This window comes from Clupea harengus, chromosome 19 (assembly GCF_900700415.2).
Source record: "Clupea harengus chromosome 19, Ch_v2.0.2, whole genome shotgun sequence".
NCBI classification, from domain to species: domain Eukaryota; kingdom Metazoa; phylum Chordata; class Actinopteri; order Clupeiformes; family Clupeidae; genus Clupea; species Clupea harengus.
The window spans coordinates 22,902,470-22,918,873 of record NC_045170.1 but is presented as its reverse complement, the minus strand read 5'-3'; the positions used below and the strand labels follow the sequence as shown (position 1 = coordinate 22,918,873).

The window sequence follows — 16,404 nt, the reverse complement described above, 5'->3', positions numbered from 1 at the left end:
CCAGTCGGTAGACCTCTAACAAAGGATCCCTCTCGCCCCTGAAAGAAATACACACACGGCTGGGAGTAACAGCCTCTCTGCTTCACATCCTCCGGTCTAATTGGGTTGGATGCTCTGGCCAGCTATTGAAGCAGCTGTGACACTGGCGGCGGCATTTCGCTCAGAGAATTCCCCCGGCTCCGCCGTGATGAGCTTGCGGTATCTGTGTCACCTCGCCTTCGTTTATCAACGTCTGGCCGCTTTTGCTGAGTAGTTTGTTTTCACTGTTTGTGCCATATATCACCTGTCACGTTTAATGGGGGCCAGTATGGAGGATGTGCAACCGCTGTTCCTCTCTCTCCCATGGGTTTAACCACCACTGCCTCCATTTCCTCACCAGGCCCGGATGAATTGCCTAGCAACCCCAGAATCCTCTGCACATGGAACAGGGAATAGAATGTAATCATAGAATTAGAACATAATTCCATAGCTGAAATAGCCTATGTGCCGACATGCATGCAATGAAGCCACATATTCAATTTTCTTCACCTTTTTGCATCTGCGGACTACATTTACATGTAGTCATTTAGCAGACGCTTTTGTCCAAAGCGACGTACAAGGGAGAGAATAGTCAAGCTACGAGCAATAGAACCTGGTCTAACAATAAATACTACTTTACATAAGAAATATAACAAAATGAAATAGAAAAGAAAAAGAAGTGCAGAAATGTAACTGCTGTAATTGCAAGTTACGCACTAGTCGAAGTGCCAGTTAGGACGTGAAGTGCTCTCTGAAGAGTTGGGTCTTCAAAAGCTTCTTAAAGGTAGAGAAGGACAGCCCTGCTCTGGTAGTGCTAGGCAGTTCATTCCACCGACGTGGAACTACAAATGAGAATAGTCTGGACTGCCGTACCTGCACAGACGGCAGTGCCAAACGACGCTCACTAGAAGAGCGCAGCATCCTGGGTGTAACATTTGCCCTTAAGAGCATTTAGGTAGGTGGGAGCAGAACCATCAAGCACTCTGTAGGCAAGCATAAGTGACTTGAACTTAATGTGAGCAGCTACAGGCAGCCAGTTGAGGTCAATGAGTAGCGGGGTGACGTGTGCCCTTTTCGGTTGGTTGAACACCAGACGCGCCGCCGCGTTCTGGATCATTTGTAGTGGTTTCACCACGCAAACCGACAGGCCCGTTAGGAGGGCGTTGCAGTAATCAAGGCTACAACCATTGATTTGTAAATCAACCTAAAGGCGGGTTTTAACACTTTGAAAGTTATGTTTGAGGAAAATGTGAGTCCTGCCTCAGGTTCTATATGAATTTGAGGGGTTTAACTGTGCAAGGTGTTTTTCTCTCACACATTTCCCCCGTTTTTGTTATTGTGTTATTATCTTCTTTCCTTGTTATTTTTCTTCATTTCATGAAATAGCTTAACACACCCTCTGTGTACTGAATACATGATCTAATGAAGATTGCTCAACTACTCCTGTATTTACTGTTCCACTGCACTCCACTCGTAGACACTCCACCCTTTAGGCATACAGCATTAGCTGAGTTTATCATGCAACAACTTGAACAGAGGTGCGTAGTGTTGTGGAGTGGAGATTAATCATTCAGACACCTGCTAGCTGTATAGACTCACCTCAAATAGAAATGGGTAATGGCACTCTAATGGCAAATTGATTGATTTGGGAGAGTTGGTTTTCTCTCTCGCTCTGTGTGTTTGAGTATGAGAGAGCAAGGTGCCTAAATTGGGGCCTGACCCTCTCTTTGTGTGTGTGTAAGAGGTCTCTCTCTCTCTCTCTGCGTGTGTCTTCATATGTGAAGAGAGTGGAGCCTCCAAATTAACATTAAAATGACTATGGTTTAAATGATGTTTAAATAAAAATGTTCCTATAAAAAATATTGGTCAAATATGTTTATATTCCGAAATTGGTTGACAAAATCTTGATATCCACACTCCACAAAACTAATGGCCTATTAATGACAGAATCGACTCCCTCTGAAACTTCCCTAGCTGGGACCCCGGAAGCGCGCGGCTGCTCTTTTCGGCGAGAGCAGCTGCCAGGAAGCGGAACGAATGAAGTTCATTTTTCACTGTTGGTGATGGCGGATGTTGTCGAAATAGAAACTACGAAGAATTATAACATAGCTGTTGAGAGGATAGATCCCATTACAAGTCGCTATCCTTACTGTATTGTCTGGACGCCTATCCCTGTTCTATCGTGAGTGTCTAAAGCATCCTATGTTCATGTTTTCCAAATGCAAGGTGGTAACTAACGTTAGCAATTGGATAAGCATTTTCTCTGACGCTGAGAGGATGAGTTCGTGACAGCACAAGGGAAATGCCATAGTTGGATACCTAGAGTTTTACAGACGTTAATGCAGTTAGCTTGTAAAACTGGATATACATAATAGATTTGTAATACGCTATTTATACTAACGTTAGCCATCTCGATTTTCACTTTATCGCTGGTCGTTAGCCTGGTAACTTGCCGGTAGGCTAATATTGTATTATGTTTATGTACTAAACGTTAAACATAATGTTCAGGTGACAACACTGTCGTCGTAACTTGATTACGTTAAACATAATGTTCAGGTGACAACACTGGCATCGTAACTTGGTTACGTTAACTTAGTTAACTTCCATCCACTGGGTGACGTCTCATAAGTACCTGGGGGTCTCTTGGTATTTCAACATTCTGAAATGGCAACTGGTTTTTATAATAGTTCTGATACATTATCTATTGTTTGTTCTGTCTGATGTCCTTTTTTTTTCTCCGTGCGCCATCAGATGTTATCACGGCATCGTGATAATGTCTGCAGTTTTGTATTGTACCGAGGACAATGCAGCTAAAACCGTGTTCTCTTGTTAGCCATCCACCCCCTCCACGGGTACTACAAAGAGAGAGTGTGCCACGGACACTGTCATCTCGCAACCCCTCTCTCCCCAAGCGGGACACTCTATTGCATCCCTGCTCTGGATGATACATCTGCATTCACGTCGTTTGATCGGTTCTGTCGTGATCGTGAAGTGCCCCTATTCCTGCTGGAATTAAAGTTGCCTATCTGATGTTTGTCAGCACCTGTCATTGTATTCTTCTGACAGTATGACCAGACGATGTAGATTTGTTATCCCCATGAATTAGGCCTATACGTTGACGTAGATGTACGAAGCCTCTGCAGTTAAAGGGTGGAAAATGAATTAAGAGACTGTAGCGTTTTTAATTGTATTTTATTTAACAGACTGTAACGTCTTCGAGACATTTACTCTCACCCTCTGCATCTACTGCTCTTTTATGTTATCTAGGTCAAGTGCTCCCTTTCTATGAATCCATCAGATATTAATAATCGCATGGACAGAACTGTATCTAGGATGACTACTCTGGCCCTGTCCTACTTCCCTTTGCCATTCCAGTCACTCATCCCTTACAGTTGAAAGGTGTTATATAGCATATACCACATACAACCATATACCATACGAACAGGAGCACATGTCAACTTAACATCAGTGCAGCTCTAAAAGTCTGTCAACTGAGCATTTGTGAAATATTATAGCCTATATCCTAAACCGTGACTGTACATAGATTAAATATCCTGTTGTATGGGGATGAAATACATTTTTATGAAAGTTAATCCATTTAGTCCATGGCTTTGCTCACACACTACTGCCGCTAGTTATTGACAGAGACCTGTCTCCAGTGTCTGGACGTGAAACCCTAGCGTGTATCTGAAAAAGTGCTGCAGTTTACAGTTCTTGTATTTCATTGGGTATGAGCAATTTATTCCGTAGATTTGGTGTGCCTTTATGTCATGATATTAAGAATTGTGTTGTGATCTGTGTAAGATCAATTCCTCTACGCTGTCCTTGTTATTTCTCTGGTGTAACTATGGTGGATTTAGGAAAAAGCACAACATCCAGCATGATTCTTCGTCTTCATCTCTCTCTTCAGATGGATCCTGCCCTTCATAGGTCACCTAGGGATTTGTACCTCAGCGGGCGTGATCCGAGACTTTGCAGGGCCCTACTTTGTCTCAGTGAGTACAACACAGACCGATGCTTACATACGGCTACCTCTGTTTATCACACACTTCCACTTCTTTGAAGTGCCTTGCGTGAGATTCGAGGCATGCTTTTGAAGAGAACTTGTTATAACCGCACTGAACAGATGCCATGAGCTGAGTAAGCTCCAAGAAGTCAGTAGATGTGATCATCACAACCGTTGTGTGAAGTCATGTTTGCAATGCAGCTCTCACTTAGATGTCTTCCACAAGACCTTTGCAAGACAGACAGCAACCAGTGCTGTGGCCTGGACTGTTTTCAATAAAAGTTTGGGGTTGTACTGGAAACCTTGAAACACGTGGAATTTCTGAAAGCTTTTTAAAAGAAGCCAGACTGCGAGGTGGTCGAAGCGGGAGGGTCGAGGGTCCAACCGCAGAAGCCAATACTCAAAATGTCGCTTTGCCCTTCTTGTTTCTCAGCGACAGCACAAATGCATCCTCGTGGACGATCTCTCAGAGACTTTAGAAATCCCCGTGAGACTGGTGTGTGGTTCAATAAAGCTCCCTAACATTCCCGCAGCAAGCACATGCTGTTATCTCCCAACCCCCAACAAACCAAAAGAAAGAAAAAAAAACAATACCACACGGATTGTATAGGCCGAAGGCTTCAGAGAATCAGCACAGACCACTGAGTCTGGAGGCCCTTTCAAATGACAACACTATTTGTTTGCAGACCGTAAAATGCTGGTTGCACACAGTTGAGGAATATGTTAGCACATCTCCATGGGAGCGAATCATCTAGTGTATATTGAACAATGACTAGCCGCAGACCCCATCACACTCCCACACATGCCAATGTCTTTCCACCATCGCCAGTTTCAGTCCTAATTGCCTAACGCACATACACACACACAGGAATGTCTTTCCACCATTGATTTCTTCTTTACCTCCCACCCCCTAACCTCACAATACACACACACACACACACACACACACACACACACACACACACACACACACACTGGGAATATCTTCCTGTGCCAGAAGTGGAACCCTCCAGGGAGAGCAGAGACAGGGCAACATGAGATGAGAGGAGGGTGTCGTCTGACCCACAGAGACACAGGAGACGTCGTGGTATCGACTGCCGAGCATCTGTGTCTGGGGTGGGGTGAAATTGGTACCCAGATGCATTACTAAAGTGTTACTCATTAGTTGATTTTTATTGTTTTTTTTTTTTTTTTGCCCCCACTTCCATCATTCATTTCCGAAGCAAGATTTTAAAGTTAAAAGATCTTAATGCTTTTTTAATGCCTTCAAAATGTTGTTAGTCTTTTTTCGTGCAAACATTTAATTATCATATATTAAATTGTCTGTTGAAAACGCCCCTTATTGTTTTTATGTGCTTTTGTTTTGTTTTGTTTTTCTCTTCAGGAGGACAACATGGCCTTCGGGAGACCCACTAAGTAAGTTAATTAAATCCTCTGAGCGGTTCTGTTCTGACGACTCTTGACAGAAAATGCGGAATGTCCTTCAAGGACAGTGAATAACCATAATGCCTCCATGGACGTGCATCTGAAAGGGATGTTTATGATTCAGTTTTCCTTCCACAGTTGTGTGTGTGGACGCAGAGAACAGCATAATTTAAATGGTGCTTTGAAGAGTTGCCAGGGAGTTTTTGCTGTTGTGGCCAGTGCATGGTCATAACCTATTTGCAGACGTTGTTGTTCAGAGGATATTTTTCTGGATGTTTCCTTAGGTACTGGATGCTTGACGTAAGCAAGGTGTACGGCAGTGGTTCCAATGCCTGGGACACAGCAGTCCATGATGCCTCTGAGGAGTACAGACACAGAATGGTAAAGTGTGTGTGTGTATGTGTGTGTGTTTCTGTGTGTGCCTGTACCTCTCTTTCTGCCTTATTTTGTCTGTGCGTCTGTATGTGTGTGGGTGTGAATGAGCAAGGATTTGCTAATGCATATGTACATTCTTCAAGGACTGATGAAGGAAGGTGTGTGTGTGTGTGTGTGTGTGTGTGTGTGTGTGTGTGTGTGTGTGTGTGTGTGTGTGTGTGTGTGTGTGTGTGTGTGTGTGTGTGTGTGTGTGTGTGTGAATGTGTGTGTGTGTGTGTGTGTGTGTGTATTAAAAACTGTTGAAGTATTCACAGTGACTGGCAGAGATTTCACTGCAGTTGTTCCTCTCTTTCCCCCACAGCACAACCTTTGCTGTGACAACTGTCACTCACACGTTGCCATGGCGCTGAACCTGATGCGCTATGACAACAGCACGTCGTGGAACATGGTCAACCTTTGTCTGCTCTGCCTTATCCACGGAAAGCATGTCAGGTGAGATTCCTCGTACGTCCAGCAGGGGGCACTTTAAGTGACAACCTGTTAAACTGGGAAACTTTGGAATTTTTTAACCTGGGCCCTATTTTCCCATCTTTTTGGGTCAAAATTTTCACTAAGGACAAAAACAATTGAAATCGGGCCAGTATTGAGTTTGAACGAAATAACCGGAAACCGCAAACCGCCTATACAATGTAATCCCACGGAGCGTGCATCTGCATCAAAGTAAACCGCTTGTTTTTAGTTACGGTGGAAGTAGTCTGTGAGAAGCTGAAAATGACAGTTTTGTGTTTGTTCCTCTGCTGCCATTGCCACTACTTTATGTGAAATGCATTCTGGGATATTTGACTACCCAAGTCCACACAAGTCACCTCCTAATGCATCCTCGATAAAATCTCATGAATCGAGAACACCAATTTGAGTTGGAACAGTACTTCATGACGTTTCACAAGTCCATGGGAACGCGAGAGCAGAGAAGAACGCATAATGAGAAATGCACCCCTCCTCCCTTCTCCTCCCCCCACATGGCACTTAGGTGTGATGAGGTGGCAACTGAATCCTGTCACCACCTAAAGGGCATCCACACGCCCTCTTGGCTGTTCTTTTACTTTTAGTGATACTCTGAACAGGAGGAGGGGGGACAGAAAGAGAGAGAGAGAGAGAGAGAGAGAGAGAGAGAGAGCGCAATATGTGTATTGTGGATAATGTGGAGATTCTAGACAGAGTTGTGTTGTGCATTTGATCTGAGCATCTTCATCTCAAGTGGCCTGCTGCTCTTCAGGGAGACACACTGATTGCACCTCCATCCTGTTGGGTGCTTTAGTGATGTACTGAACCAGGAGGGAGGGGCGAGGAGGGAGGGAGGGAGGGAGGGAGGGGGGGGGGGGTAGTAGTATTGGTACCGTGGAGATCCCAGACAGGGTTGTGTAGTGAAGTTGATCTGAATAAATAATAAAACAAACTATTTCAGTTTGGCTCCATTACACCAAAACAAGTTGCAAACAGCTTAAATTAAGGACAGGGACATCCACAACACATCATCTCAGGTGGCCAGCTGTCCCTACATCCTCATATGGAGCACACACTGATAACGCCGATCTAGAAAGGTCAAATATGGGGTGCATCTTTGTATGGATGCATATGTGTGTGTGTGTGTGTGTGTGTGTGATTGTCCAAGTGTGTGTAAGTGCACATTTGAATCTGTGTGCGCGCATTTGTATGTGTTCATGTGCATGTTTGCGTGTGTGTGTGTGTGTTTGCGTGTGTGTGTGTGTGTGTTTGTGTGTGTGTAAATGGAGGGGTCAGTGCATGGCATGGAAAGGCACTCATAACCTGCGGTCAGCATGGTGTTGTCAGCCAGCCAAGCTGAAGAGAAACAGATGTTCATTGATGATGGTCGCTCCATCCCATAACCTCTGGGGTTTGGTTGTTATGGTTACACCTCAGATGCAGAGAGATCTGTGACGTCTCTCTCTCTCACTCACACACACACACACACACACTAGAATTTGCAGTCACGATTCAGGCACAGTAATCTGGCCAAAATGACATTATTATTCGCTCCTTGAATCATAATGCTGTGTGCCTATTGCACTTGTGGGGGTCATTTTCTGATGATCAAAAATCCCTCTTTTTCTTCCATTTATCTCTCTCTCTTTTGGCTTCTCCTTCCCACTCTTGCTCCGTCTCCCCCTCTCATTTATCTCTGTATTGGTTTTTCTCCATCTCTCTTCATTCTTGATTGGCTCTTTGTTCTATCTCTCTCTCTTGCTTTCTCTCTCTGTCTGATCTTCCTTGTATTCTTGTATTCCTGTCTCCACATCTGTTACCCTCTCTCTTTCTCTTTTTCTGTCTCTACCTTTCTCTCCCTTTCCTATCTCTTTCTCGTCCTTTTCTATCTCCCTTTCTCATTCCCTCTCTCTCTCTCTGTCTCTCTCTCTCTCTGCAGCTGTGCTGGGTTCCTGAAGACCTGGCTGCCCTTCCTCATCCTCTTCAGCGTGATCCTGACGGTGGCTTTAACTCTGAACCTGCGCTGATGGGACTGAAGCACGAAGAGGAGAGACTAGGAGAGGACGGAAGGAGAGAAGAGAAGAGGAGAGGAGATGGATGTGAGGAAGGGGACGAACAGAGAGGGGAATCACAGCCCTCCTTAAACGGGGAACAGATGATAGGGTGGGGGGTGGGTTTGAAGGTGTTGTGCCCATGGCTCCCTATTAGAATGAAAAGAAAGATAAAAAAAACTAATTACATAACAGTCCTCTCACCCCTACACTTGGGCGCAATGAAATGAGGCTAACATTAATATTAGCCTCGTATATAACTTTGCCACAGAGTACAGAGACATGGCAGAGGCCACTGGAGGCATCTGCACAGCTGGTGTGTTAATGAAACTCAGTGACTTACTTGAATTTCAGAGGCTCAGGTCAGTAGCCATCTTTATCTGTGGCTCCTAGCCCTTCTGTCAGTCCGGTCAGGGAGGAGAGCCTAGGCCTTTTGCCAAGAGGTTGTGGTCTGTTTTTAATCATTAATGTGTAATGTTTGCTTTCTCATGTTTGATCCAAAAAAACAAAACAAAAAACTACAAAAATGAAACAAAGGAAACGTTGATGTTTTCTCTTACACGCCTTCTCTTGAGCTGTTGCATTTTCTCGGCTAAATTTGATGCGGCTCTTGTAGCGTCCCCTGTTTCCGTGCTGCTGATTGGCATGCTTTTTGTTTTCGTTTTTTGGTGCGCGCTGAGTTCTTTTGCCGCGTTAGTGAATGTACACCCAAACAAGGCAGCGAGCAGCTAGCATACCCACGCGCTGTTGAATATTTTCGAACGCTTTTCTAGTTTACTTCACATTTGATATGAAACACAGACGGTTTTCTGGATCTTCTGTAGAACTTGTGCTGTGACCGTGTAAGGTTCTGTTTCGTATGGCGGTCACTATGATGAGCTGAGGCTGTGGCTTTTGATGGAAGTGTGCGAGTGTCGTGTCTGTTAGTTGTCTTCCAGCGCTCCGAAAGTGGTAGTGGGAATCAAAGTGGGAATCGATGGTCTTAATCCGTTACAGTCCCACTCCCCCTCCCCCCCAAAAAAAGCGACATTAATGTCTGTCTGCGGGGAGTAGGCAGAGGATGACATGGTCCAGGTCTTTTGCGGTGATTGAATTCTGGGCCTTGTTTCATTCCCCTCCTCTCAAACTCTATCCCGACTTTTTAAAGACGCATTGACCTCTTTCTTCATCAGCTGTGTCTTTTTTTTTACCCTCTTTCTCTTTCTCCTCTTTTGTTGCCTCTTTCATCCTCTGATCTATGAAACTAATGAGTTCAGTCAGTGCCTAGGCAGGAAGAAAAAAAAAGGAAAAACAAAACAAAGTCTGCTCTTCACTCGATGTTGAATGTATCCACATGGTTCCAGGATTAGGAATAAGAACCTGGGCCCAAATGAGCCCCAAATGGCTGTTCCTAGAGCAGTTTTCGTTTTCTTTTTCTTTTTTTTTGGTCTCTCGTGAGGTTCTGTGTAGGACACTGACAATGATGTCAAGCTTCATTGTTTACCTTTCTGTTTTCCCCGATGCACTGTACATATTAACTTTCCATTTAGTCCCAAACACCAGTTGAACTCGCTGTAATCCTAGACGATCGCCAGGACACCAAATCCGTTGCCATGGCTTCAGTGGCAGAATCAAATCCCCCCTTTGTTTGGAATCAAACAGAAAAAGCACTGACCCCCCCCCCCCCCATCACCACCACCTCGTTCCTTTTCCCTCTTTTTTGGCTTGAGCGCCAGAAGCAGCAGGTAGTCGGGGTCCTGAGGTCTGCGGAGAGCCCTTGCTAAATCTCCCTCGAGTGGGAGAGGAGTGCATCTCCCGCTGTCTTCCACCATGCTGATCAGATTAGGGGGACACTGTGGGATGGCAATGCGGATCGCCAAACTTTCTCACGTGCGGTTGAGTCTCTTCTTCCAGGCCACTTCTAGTTCTTCCCTGGAAACGTGAAGCATTCCAATTCAGGCCACTTTGTCTTTGGGGAAGGGGTGTGGGTGCCACACCTAGTCCAACACACTTTAAATAACTAGAAGAGAAGATTTGTTTTCTATTGGATTAGATGCTTTTTTGTAAATATTGACCTGCCTATACCCACCCTCACTGAAAGCCGTGATGGTGTCCTGTGGGAATGGCAGCAATACGGTGAAGTCGAACCGTTCCCGTATCCCTTGGCAACCTAGTGACATTAACAGGAATCTTCTGCCATGGCTCCAAAAGGAATTGGAACCGTAGGATTAACGGGTTAAGACCGGTCGTGATGCTGATGGTGGCGACGTAAAATGACGATGCAGTGAACAAAACAAATGTTCAGAAGCAGGAAGGGAATCCTCTCGACAGAGACGTGATGCAGTTCGACTGGTGCCATGTTGCTAACAAGCCAGCTAATGTTTCAACTTGGGCTTTTCACACCAATCAGGATTTGCTCATCAGTCTTGCATGTTTTACACATGTCACGGAGGTCCGCGCTCTGTAGTGTTCCATAATATACAGTCAGGTGGGAATACACAACACCTGTGACTTCACCGTACCTGAGTGGGAATGAGAATGTGTTATCTATTTCGTGTTGGTTGGACCGATTTTGTGTATGAAAGGGGCTTTAGTGAGACCTATTCCCATTGCCTTTGCCGCACAGACACTTACATCCCAAAACTGGGCTTCAGTTCAACTGACTGTGTGTGTGTTTGTGTATATCACATGGTGAGTGTGCTTGTGTGTGTGTGTGTGTGTGTGTGTGTGTGTGTGTGTGTGTGCGCCTGCAATAGTGCAAATGTCTGTGTGCATAATCTTTTCCGGTTGTGTGCATGCGTTTGCCATGTACCAGTTGTAAGCATGCCAGCGTGTGTGTGTGTGTGTGTGTGCGTGCGTGCGTGTGTGTGTTAGCCAGGCAGCCATTGGTAGCCCCTGCTGGCATCTCTCCATGGATGTGGCACAGACGTCTCTTGACAGACCTTATGTTTACTCAACAGCAGCATATCATAACTGAATACTGCATAACTGCATTTGTACGGATAGCAACATATAAGCTACGTTTATACATACAATTCTTATCTAGAGGCTATTTTTAAGGATGTATTTTTGCTGACATATAACTATCTTATCAGTGTAGGTTGTGTACTCCAGTTAACAGATTGTAATACTCTCCTAAGTGGGCCTGCTTTGTAGGAAGTCTCGTTGACCCAGTTGCCTGTAACAAATTGTTGTCGCGAAGCAATAGATTAGACCACGAAATGCAGAATTCATCTCGCTCTCCTGTGCTGACAGAGATGTACTAGAAGGAGGAGGCAACAGGGGCAAGCAGCCAGTGAGCTACCTGAAGCGTCTCGCTTCCCAAGGAGCAGTTTGGTGCTTCCATTTTCATCTCCCGTCTCCCCAAGCTGATGTTCTCTCTCTTTCTCTGCACACAACAACTCAACTCTCAACTGTGATAACGTCCCCAGCCCCACCTCTACCACTTGAATGATAATCGTATGACTCAGTTTTAGACAGAGGTAGAGGGTTATGTGATGTTTTCGTCACTGGGTGAGTTAATAGTGAATAGATCAGTGCACTGCTCTTGAGTCCAAATGGACCTCGCCATGCCAACGGGTCTTAGTGCTGCCCCAGGGTCCTCCTTCACCATTTGTGTCTTCTGTCCGTCCCTACTTCAAACACTCCCGATTTAAAGACGGTGTAGTTCAAATGCATGTGTTTTTACCATCAGCCGAGTTCAGTCAATCAGTTGCATGGATGACCTCTGTCGGGTAATCAGAGCAGGGCTAAGTGGAAGGCGTGCCGTGGAGCAGGAGTGAGAACTTCTGCGTTTGAGGACTTCACTGTCAAGGCTCGTTGGTAGCAGAGACCGTTGTGATGTCACCAGAGGTTGGCAATGATAGAGCAGTCATCAGTCATTTTTCATCAGAAGAAATTCCTTCTGACATCTCCATACAGGTCGACTGTGCACTGTCTACACCCCCCCACCCCCATTGTCCAAAAGACTCAACTGCTATTGTTGATTTGGGGTGGAATTAATGTCAGAAGCTGTCACAGTCAGGGTTTGGGGATGTGGAGGCCTGTTAGTTTCTTCCAGGTCATACGGGTGACAAAAGCTTTTCATTATCAAAGTTTTCCACACAAGGAAAAATCTCAGTGTTCCAGAAGTCTTTCAGATCTCTCCTGGTTCCTCCAGATTAACAAGTGCTGCACTGTCCAGCAAGGGTGCTCTGCAAATAAATGAAATCCAGAAATGGTGGTGATCTTGGAATGTCTGTAGATGACATGGAACTATCTTAATAAAATCATATTTATTACAAAATTACGTTTCTCTGTTATTACACAACACAAACAACCATTTGTAATTACTGACTCAGCATTGTATTGAAATGTACAAATGATATAAATTGTGCTAAATAGTTTTTGTATTGGTAAGTATTGTTAGTGTCTGATTATATTAGAGCTTAAATATTTGTCACAGCATTTTACATTGTGCAAATTAATAGGAATTGTACTTGTCCTTCGCCCAGACCATTTCTATAACACATCAAGTGTAGGCTATAAGTCAAGTGACAGTGTTGCCAAGGTCTACATTGTTCTGCTCTGTCAAATCCGATTCAAGTTTATAAAATAGGCCTACGCACTGGAGCAGTCAAGTCGCATTCAAGTTTTTTGAAGTAGACTACTACTATGACAAATCCAATACATCATGTGTGTCTCCGTTTTCACACCAGGCTGTCAAAAGGTCCGGTCACTTAAATTCGTGTCCTTTTGTCTTGCTTAAACCCGCTGGGCCCCACAGCGCTTTGAAAACGCGGGGGAGGGAAGAGTTCGAGGCGCCGAGTAGCGATATGCCTTACCGTCTCACTGAAAACAATAAGCGGTTCATTGTTTTACTGGCATCACTTTGGATGAAGAATGGTGGGTTACCTGACACCATTGTTTCCGCTCATGTCTTCCCAGGGCTTCTTTAGAACTGCGAATTCCCCGCGCAGTTCTACCACCTCACCTTCTTCTTTTCAGGAAAAAAATCTGATTTTAACTCAAGGGCCGTTTTGATCAGATGCCCTATAGGTTCTTTTTTTTAATTTTATTCACCCACTGATTGAATCAGATAGCTTGGGGAAAATAAGCTCAGAATCTATTAGGCGTACATTCTTTAATTGTTGCGTATAAAACAGACTTGATGAACCTAATGCTGTTTTTGTAACTGTAAGTTTTCTTAACGTCTAAACTCAAAGCTATAGATTCGAGCCATAAACGATTATGGCACTAAGTCTGTGCAGGTTTCCCCCAATCATCCTGCCCCTCTCCCTCTCCCCTTTGTACCACCGACCCGGGAAAGGTTTGAAAGGGAGTTGAGTCCTCAAGCCCCTCCCCATCGATTGTGCAGAGCGACGGTGTTTTAATTTCATTGTTTGAGGCGAGCGACGCCCCGCACAGACCGGCGGAGATCAAACGCATCGTACGGCTAGTCCGTTTTTCTCATGGAAATCACAACCTACCACCCGGTCGCACGTGGAGTTTTACACATGCTAAGGAAATAAACATCGGCTACGCACTGCGCCGAAACTCATCAGAAGGGACTATGTTCCACAGCCCGGTCGTGTTCAGTGGGTATGCACGTTTCGTCTTCCTTGGAGGCTAGAAAAGTAGTTGGAGAAGCAGAAAGTGGCGGCAGTGGTGGAAGTGCGCCGAATGTGCTTGCTCCGTGCAGATTTCGCCATGCACGGTGTTTGCCCGTAGCGCGAAAGAAGCGGTGCGTTTTGCTGAAAAACCCAGAATGAGTGACTTATTTTCCAGCTCCACGTCGGGTTGGTAGACTTCACATCACATTGGCTCGTCTGGATTGTCATTGATTTGCAAGATTTGTGCAGGAACGGATTCACTTCGCCTCTAGGGCAGTTTTCAAAAATGCTTCCATGGATGGTCCTCAGCGTGTTGCTCTGTGTCTACCATGCCCAGGCAACATGCCCAGCCGGCTGCGAGTGTTCCGAGGCAGCCCTGACGGTTAAATGCGTTTCGAAAGATCTCCAGGATATTCCGAGTGGCATCCCAGGTTACACCAGGAATCTGTTCATCACGGGCAACCAGATCAGCCGTATCGGACCCGAATCCTTTAAAGGACTGGATAATGTGACAACTTTATCGCTTAGCAATAACAGGTAAAAATCAGCATTAAAAGCTGTAAATTCAGACCAAGGTTTGAATGATTGTTCTCTGACATATGACACAGTTGGACATAGTTACTTGTTAAGGTTATTATTCATTTATTCAATTAACAGCATTAGGTCTGCCTGTATTTAATGGACAAATATGACAAAATGATAAACATTTTTATGTCTGTCTTGTGCAACGTACGTTGGTAGTGCTTCAACTGTAAAAACATCTTTTCAAAATCTCCACTGAACAGTGATGTATGAATTCTGAAGTCTTTCTGTCATGTGTGCCAAAACAATCCCCTGTAAATGGTCTTGTGTCTCGCCATCAGGATCTCTGTGATTGAATCCCACACGTTCACTGGTCTGCGTAGCCTCCGCTCCCTGGACCTGAGTGGCAATCAGCTGGCCACCATTCACCCTGAGGCATTATCCGTGCCAAGCCGCGCACTGCGCGACCTCAACCTCAGCCGCTCGCTCTACAACCACACATCTGTCAAAGACCTGGCCACCTCGCTGCGCTGGAGCACGCTGGGAAACCTCCAGGGGCTGGACCTCAGCGGCAACGGCCTCATCTACCTGCCCGACTACATCTTCTCGCACCTGGGCAGCCTGCGTCGCCTGCAGCTGGCCAACAACTCCCTGGTGGCCATCCATAACGGAACTTTCCTGGTCCTGGAGCGGCTTGAGGAGCTGGACCTCAGCCTGAACGCCTTCCGCACCTTCCGCGAGGAGGCCCTGCAGGAGCTCGATCGCCTGCCCTGGGCGAGGCTCCATCTGGGGCTGAACCCGTACACGTGCACCTGCGGGATCGAGCCCTTCGCCGCCTGGCTGAACGAGTCGCAGGCGCGCGTGGCAGACTTGGAGCGCCTCGCGTGCGCCTTCCCCGCGGCCCTGCGAAACACCTCCATCCTGGGGGTGTCCGAGGTGCCGCTGGGGTGTCACCGGGCCGGCGAGGGGTCCGACCTGGCCCTGCAGACATCGTATGTGTTCCTGGGCATCGTACTAGGCTTCGTGGGGCTGATGTTTCTCTTTGTGCTCTACCTGAACCGTAAGGGCATCAAGAAGCGCGTCTATGACATGCGGGACGCCTGCAGCGAGGTGTGGGAGGGGTATCATTACCGCTACGAGATTGACTCCGACCCGCGGCTCTCTAACATCTCCTCGAGTGCAGAAGTGTGACGCTCAGATTTAACAAACACTCTCCGGCTGAGCGTATGTGGACATGTGGCCGTTGTTGATGTTTGTTTGTTTGTTTGTTTGTTTGTTTGTTTTTTTATTGCATTTTTACCATGGTGGAGATCAGTGAAAAATATGTGCCATATGTTGTGTATATATAGATCTATATTGTTACTATGATCAGTAGGACATTTTCCACAGGAGCATGCACTGCCCGAATGCTTTCAGTGTTACTTAATACATGGTTATGCCCTGATGAGCCTACATTCAGACATGCACGCGCACACACACACACACACACACACACACACACACGATGCAGATACACAACTACAGTTTGGCTAACAGAAATGAACTTATAGAGTAGTCAATTTATTTTCATTGTCTAATGGGCCAGATCTTTGCACTCGCGTTCTGTGAAATAGCTGTTAAGTGCCTTGTTCCCACGATGGGTTAGGAGGAAAAGAAGTTGCAGGTGAAGACTATAGGATGCCTCCCTCTTCACTGATATGCACTATATCACATGAAGATAATCGAGTTAGGGGAGTGGGGATCTGAAGAGGTGGGTATCACCAGGATGTTGCCTATGAAAAACCACTTTCTTTCTTTCTCTTTTTTTTTTCTTCTTTTTTTTTTCTTCTTCAAAGCACATCTGTTGGCTATAAGCACCAGGGCAGTCCCTTTGGACTAGTGTCGCCCCAACCCCAGGGATCCTGGAAGGAATCTGTGCAGCTTATTCCTCATA

At 45.7% G+C, this 16,404-nt stretch overlaps 2 protein-coding genes across 2 annotated transcripts in view; both read left to right on the top strand.

Moving 5' to 3' along the window:
* Positions 1-2,000: 2,000 nt before the first annotated feature.
* On the top strand, positions 2,001-11,092 carry tmem222b (transmembrane protein 222b). Its single transcript, XM_012831389.3, has 6 exons — positions 2,001-2,200; positions 3,929-4,013; positions 5,409-5,440; positions 5,734-5,830; positions 6,186-6,316; positions 8,268-11,092. Exons 1-6 carry the CDS (start codon positions 2,082-2,084, stop codon positions 8,353-8,355), a joined length of 552 nt encoding a protein of 183 aa, XP_012686843.2. The 5' UTR covers positions 2,001-2,081; the 3' UTR covers positions 8,356-11,092.
* A 2,574-nt stretch (positions 11,093-13,666) lies between these two features.
* The window catches only part of tpbga (trophoblast glycoprotein a), a 4,190-nt gene continuing 1,452 nt past the window's right edge, over positions 13,667-16,404 (top strand). The window contains exons 1-2 of the mRNA XM_012831464.3: positions 13,667-14,486; positions 14,813-16,404. The exon at positions 14,813-16,404 is cut by the window's right edge and continues 1,452 nt beyond it. Of these exons, the coding sequence (XP_012686918.2) occupies positions 14,236-14,486; positions 14,813-15,662 (1,101 nt within the window). The 5' untranslated portion in view covers positions 13,667-14,235 and the 3' untranslated portion in view covers positions 15,663-16,404. The remainder of the gene's footprint in view (positions 14,487-14,812) is intronic.

What these genes read in the sequence shown, in the direction of transcription:
- tmem222b (XM_012831389.3), top strand. Translation starts at nt 2,082, where the DNA reads ATGGCGGATGTTGTCGAAATAGAAACTACGAAGAATTATAACATAGCT. An exon ending in CAGGGCCCTACTTTGTCTCA is followed by an intron (nt 4,014 to 5,408) that starts GTGAGTACAACA and finishes TTTTCTCTTCAG; the next exon opens with GAGGACAACATGGCCTTCGG. An exon ending in ATCCACGGAAAGCATGTCAG is followed by an intron (nt 6,317 to 8,267) that starts GTGAGATTCCTC and finishes CTCTCTCTGCAG; the next exon opens with CTGTGCTGGGTTCCTGAAGA.